This window comes from Triticum dicoccoides, chromosome 3A (genome assembly GCF_002162155.2).
Source record: "Triticum dicoccoides isolate Atlit2015 ecotype Zavitan chromosome 3A, WEW_v2.0, whole genome shotgun sequence".
Lineage (NCBI taxonomy): Eukaryota > Viridiplantae > Streptophyta > Magnoliopsida > Poales > Poaceae > Triticum > Triticum dicoccoides.
The window spans coordinates 520,424,356-520,430,543 of record NC_041384.1 but is presented as its reverse complement, the minus strand read 5'-3'; the positions used below and the strand labels follow the sequence as shown (position 1 = coordinate 520,430,543).

At 51.1% G+C, this 6,188-nt stretch overlaps 1 protein-coding gene across 1 annotated transcript; it reads left to right on the top strand.

Annotated features, from left to right (window-relative positions):
- The first annotated feature begins 1,795 nt into the window (after positions 1–1,795).
- LOC119268928 (heat stress transcription factor C-1b-like) lies at positions 1,796–2,905 on the top strand. Its single transcript, XM_037550649.1, has 2 exons — positions 1,796–2,150; positions 2,251–2,905. The coding sequence occupies exons 1-2, from the start codon at positions 1,920–1,922 to the stop codon at positions 2,728–2,730; spliced, it is 711 nt and encodes a 236-aa protein (XP_037406546.1). The 5' UTR covers positions 1,796–1,919; the 3' UTR covers positions 2,731–2,905.
- Positions 2,906–6,188: the final 3,283 nt, after the last annotated feature.

Below are 6,188 nucleotides of genomic sequence, written 5' to 3'. Positions count from 1 at the left end.
ACGAAACCGACGGATTCCGGCGACTCCATGCATGCGCCGGTCGCCGGCGACGCCGCCGAGATGGATGACGTCATCTTGGAGCGGAATCGTCGCCACAGCGCGCGAGTTCTGTGGAGAGATGAAACGACAGGGCAAAACAGAGTTTGCCAAACCACATATGTACAGCAAATTCTGAACTGATTTCTATGTTTCAGTCTGAATCTTTTCTATGTTAAAAATGGCAAAAAAAAGGGTTTGGCCCGGGTTTCGAACCTAGGATATGCCGTTGTGTTCTATTGTCCTTTGCCAACTGAATACGAGTAGCATTTTGCGTTAGTACAACCAATCTTCTTTCTATACTGAATCAACTGTCGCCATAGATGTGAAGTGCGGGTTCAGTACTGGTAAATGTCAGGGGGGTTTCTGCAAAAGGGAGCGACGAACGCCTCGGCTCCGCCTCGGCCAGATGTCGCAACGGGATTGGCTTTGGGTGTTTTTGCACATGGGCTGCAAGTTTGTGGGTGGCGGAGTGGAGTTTTGCAAGTTTGTGGGCTGAAACATCACGGGCCGGACAAGTTCCTGGGTCTGCCGTGCTTTTACCTCCTAAGTTACTCTCACTATGAGGCGTCATAGTGAGAGTAACTTAGCTAGTAACATAACGCATCCCCAAAACAAGTTTGCTTATGTGGCACCTAGTTAATGAGGAGAGAGGTGTTTGAAGTAACATATTGTGTTACTATCACATAGCGCTTTCTAAGAAATATTGAGTCTATGAGCAAACAAATAGAGCAATCTATGACACTACTATTATATTACTTTGCATTATATAAAGGTAGTTACTCCCACTATAACCAGCCTTACTAGCGTGGGTGCGGCTAGTATCCTGCAATCGCTGGTGGTCTGGTGGATGACCCGGTCGGCTACGCGAGATGAATTTGGTCGGGGGATCGCACGACGGGATGCGGCCGGGCCAATGCCGCGCGAGCACGCTCCAGCGGTCCAGCCCCAACCAGCTGAAAAGGGCAGCGGAGGAAACGACGCGGGACGTGGTCGAGCGTGGAGGGCGCGACGTGTCGACGCCAGTGCGGTGTTGCTTCCCACTGGCGGCCACCATCCGCGTGACAGCGGCCGTGAGCCACAAGGTGCCACCCTGATGGCTCCGTTTACGCTTTGGATCAAGGCGGTTGGCTCGGGACGAAAGGACACGAATGGTCTACACTTCAACTGGGAAATCCGTCGTGGTCTTTGAGTGGCTTTATGCTCCTATTTGCTTGACACGAATGGCGACGTGTTGGTCTTCCAGTCGTGGAAGCTTTGAAGAGATGCCGTACCTGGGCGCCCCTTCTTGTTTAAGGTAAAATCCACAGCAAAGCGGCGCAGCCTTCAAGTTTCACCTCTGCTGAAAGCTCAGTACAGTTACCTGTTACAGGTAGCACCGATGTATGCTTAACCCATGTGAGAGGTTTCATTCCCGTGATCTCAACCAGATATCCTGTAAATATCGTAGCACTGCATGCTGAAAGGAAAAAAGGCGAGCGCTTTTGAACGGAGATGCCATGACGATAGGAGAGGCGGCACAACGCTTTCCACGCGGGCGACACACGTGTCCCGTATGCGACAAACACCGAATCCTCGCAAAATCTCACATCACCGCGCAAAGCGGGTGCCTCCATTTGTTACCGCCCATGGCGTGAACCCAAGCACCCAAAAATGTTACCGCCCCATCATCTGTCAAACCGACAAGCGGACAAGGTCGGCACGCGCAGAGGCAGATATATACTTCTCTCTTATAAAGCATCACCGCTCGGAGGCGAAATATCTGCGCACACACACGCGTTGGTAGTAGGAAGGAGTGACTCCCCACAGAGAACAAGCCCACACCGAGCAGAGCGGGAGCAGCGAGCGGCTTCCTTATCCGGTTTGTAGCCTCTTCGTCGTCCATGGGAAGCGAGTGCAAGGGCCACCAGCCGCAGGACGACGGCGGCGTGGCGCCGTTCGTGGCCAAGACGTTCCACATGGTGAGCGACCCGGCCACGGACGCCGTGGTGTGCTGGGGCGGCGCCAGCAACACGTTCCTCGTCCTCGACCCCGCCGCCTTCTCCGACTTCCTCCTCCCCTCCTACTTCAAGCACCGCAACTTCGCCAGCTTCGTCCGCCAGCTCAACACCTACGTACGTACGCACGCGCTCTTTGTATGCATATACTCTGCTCCAATCAGCTCTCGACTGTGGTTGTGCTCATACCTGCTCCCTGTTGCTGCTTTGATCTCAGGGTTTTCGCAAGGTTGACCCGGACGTGTGGGAGTTCGCGCACGAGTCGTTCCTGCGCGGCCAGGCCAAGCTGCTGCCGCTGATCGTGCGCAAGAAGAAGAGGGCCGGGAGGGAGCTGTGCGAGGAGGAGGAGGAGGTGCGGGGGACGATCCAGGCGGTGCAGAGGCTGCGGGACGAGCGGAGGGGCATGGAGGAGGAGCTGCAGGACATGGACCGCAGGCTCTGTGCGGCGGAGAACCGGCCGGGCCAGATGATGGCCTTCCTCGGCAAGCTCGCCGACGACCCGGGCGTGGTGCTGCGCGCCATGGTCGCCAAGAAGGAGGAGCTGGCTGCGGCCGGTGCCGGTGGCAAGGATTCAAGCCCGGATAAGAGGCGGCGGATCGGGGCCGATGCCGGACGCGGAGCTGACGCTGCGGATCAGGCGGCCCAGAGCAGGGCCGTGCCGTTCCCCTTCTCTAATCTGGGACAGGTGTTCTACTGATAGACCTTGGGACTCGAGAGTTCATAGATAGGTGTACTGTACACGTGTGATGTTTTGGTGTTTATGTATGTACAGTGTACTTTCCCCCTCGGCATAGTTGCTATCTGACCGTCTGATTGCCGCCATAGTAGTCACTCCACCCATGAGTTTTAGCATTTAAAAATGTGTTTTTAAAGTGGGCTCATATATATCTGAGTTCATCGATGCATTTTCCCTCCACCCACCCCTCACCTCTCATCTCTCATGCTCAGCTCATATTTAAGAGCATGCCGGAAATCTGCCCCCCTATACATGTGCCTGCCGGCCCCTCATATGTTGCGCCGCACATCTACATGCCTCAAATTTCGTTCCTCAAATCCATGCAATTCATGCACGTCGATCATACAATACAAATTGTGTGAATTCAAAAGTTCAAAACAAAGCAAAGCAAATAATAATTGAACAAACCAGACATGCCAAAATGAAATCAATGTTCGAGCGTGACGGATGGCCTCAGATCATTGACCTGGCACCTGCTCCGAGCTGAATACGTCGTGCTCCAGGCGGAATGCGTCATGCCCATGCTCACTCACGCCCGAACGAGTTGCGGCGAGTCACATACATCTATCGTTGGCATCTGCGTGGGTGAAAAGCTCTCCAAAATGGCCTAGTCGCCTCGAATTCTCCTCTGGCCCAATGGGGTCGGACAATTTAATCCGTGTTGGCGCTCGGATAGAAGGGGTGTGGGGATCTGGACGCGACGAAGGAGACAACAACTCCACCATGTCCGAACCTCCCTGCGCCGCCGTCTCCCTCTCTCGCTGTCGACGCCGCCGCAACTTCCGGGCGACGTTCTCTGCCTTGCAAGTCGCAGCTGACGAAGGGACGCCAACGGACGAGGCGGGCTGCGTCTCCGTCGCGGCGGTCCGGGTCGGGCTGGACAACATCTCTGGTGGTGGATCGGGACCGATCATGAGGATTGGGAGCAAGGGTGGAGGACGGTGAGGGTCCGGGCACAAGAAAGGTTGGAGGGCAGCGGGAGGAGGGTGAAGTGTTTGGTGGATTTGGTGCAATTTTCGATGGGGTCGGGTTGTCGGGTCCAATGTGGCAGGCGTGCCTGGGCGCCCCCATACCCGCCCCATATTTGGGCTGGATATGAGGGGTGCCGGTCAGCCCGGGCGTTTGAGGCCCATTTAAGGAGCCTGTTTGGGTCGGAAAATCGTGACCAGCCAGTGACCGGGCGGCTGCCCGGGCATATGAGGCTGGTTTGAGGCACCTGGCTGTAGATGCTCTAAGGCTTATATGAACAGGCCTGAACGCGTTCAATCGCGTCAGACCCAACAGGCAGGACACACCATAAATTGCACAAATTTCCTCATTCACCCAGGCCCTCCCCTAGCTTTTCCACTGTCCTGATCCCTCAATGTCGTCAGGATCTTGATGAACCTACTCCTCAGCCGTCTCGCTGCCCCGAACGCCGCCATGGTATGTCTGGCTATTGTCGCACCGCACCTTGCCCTCTATGTGTTTGACAAATTGTTTGAGTAGTTTTTTGTGTGAAAATGATGGATTCAGATGGTTTGCCGGATGAGGAGTATGGAAACACAGAGCTTGATGAGTTGATGCAAAAGGGTTTCTTCGATTCATCTGAGTCGGGCGTAGATGTCTAGATGTTGATGATCATGAGCATCTAGGAGGAAATGGATACGGAGGCAGAGCACATTCTAAACTTTAAGGGTTAGATCAAAGGGAGAAGAGTTTTGAACCGGTATAGGGCCGTTGGAGCACGATTGCTCTAGGATTACTTTGATCCTAAACCAACATTCCTTGATATATGGTTTCGTTGACACTTATGTATGTGAAAACCCTTGTTCTTATGCGTGGTGGGGGGAGTGAATGCACATGATTCCTACTTCAAGCTTACCAGGGATTGATAACCCACAAGTATAGGGGATCGTTTGTAGCCTTTTTTGTTTGATAAATAAGAGTGTCGAACCCAACGAGGAGCTAAAAGTAGAACGAATATTCCCTCAAGTTCTATCGACCACCGATACAACTCTACGCACACTTAACATTTGCTTTACCTAGAATAAGAATAAAATTAGAAGTACTTTGAAGGATAGGTTTGCAAGATAACAAAGAACGTGAATATAAAAGTTAAGTGCTGTTTTAATAAAAGTACAATTTAATAAAGCAAGTGTGAAAAAGTGGTGATAGGATTTGCAGAATTGTCCCTAGGCAATCGATAACTAGATTGGTACTCATTCTTGCAATTTTATATGAGGGAGAGGCATGAGCTAACATAATTTTCCTTACTTAGATCATATGCGCTTATGGTTGGAACTCTAGCAAGCATCCGCAACTACCAAAGATCATTAATGTAAAACCCAACCATATCATGAAGTATCAAGTCCTCTTTACTCCCATAAGCCATAACCCCCAAACTCGGGTATGTGCTTCTGTCACTCACACCACCCACCATGAGAGAACCATGAACATATTGCAACACCCTACAGCGGGGACCCCTCACATTTGCGCGAGACGAATGGCACCTTAGGACAGCACCATAATAAAAGATACACTCATACCAACCAAGATCATGATTAACCCATAAGAAAAAATAGATACACTAAAACATCATAGGATGGCAACATAGTATTGGATAATAATATGATGCATAAAGCACCATGTTCAAGTAGAGGGTACATTGGGTTGCGGGAGAGTGGACCGCCGAATATGGATGGGGGAAGGTGATGGAGTTGTTGGTGAAGATGATGGAGTTGTTGGAGTAGATCACCGTCAGACGATATTGCCCCGACGGCATTCCGGCGCCACCGAGAGAGAGGGGAGAGAGCCCCCCTCCTCCTTCTTCTTCCTTGCCCCCCTAGATGGGAGGAGAGTCCCCCCTGGTCCATGGTTGCCATAACGGCAGAGGGGCGGGAGCCCCTTCGAGAGTGATTCAAAGCAATAGTCTATAATTTGAGATAAAGACATCAATACTCAAGCATCCCAACAAACAATCATGTCTTTGAAAATATCAATGCTAAAGAATGATGTCCCTACAAAATCATATAGTTTTGTCATGCTCCATCTTAACACAAAATATTTATCATGTACTACCTGAGTGTTAGCCAAGCAATTGGTTCATACTTTTTAACGCGCTTCACCTTTTTCAACCCTCACGCAATACATGAGCGCAAGCCATGGATATAACACTATAGGTGGAATAGAGTATCACGATAGGGGTAAATTTGGAGAAGATAAAAAGTAAGAAAGTCTCACATCGACGCGGCTAACCAACGGGCTATGGAGATGCCCATCAATTGATATCAATGCGAGGAGTAGGGATTGCCATGCAATGGATGCACTAAGAACTATAAGTGTATGAAAGCTTAACATGAAAACTAAGTGGGTGCACATCTAACTCTATAATGAAAAATTCCCACTAGTATATGAAAGTGACAACATAGGGGACTCTC

Excerpts from the sequence above, each read along its gene's own strand:
- LOC119268928 (XM_037550649.1), top strand. The coding sequence starts at position 1,920 with ATGGGAAGCGAGTGCAAGGGCCACCAGCCGCAGGACGACGGCGGCGTG. Across the intron at positions 2,151-2,250 it reads TCCGCCAGCTCAACACCTAC|GGTTTTCGCAAGGTTGACCC; the intron begins GTACGTACGCAC and ends CTTTGATCTCAG.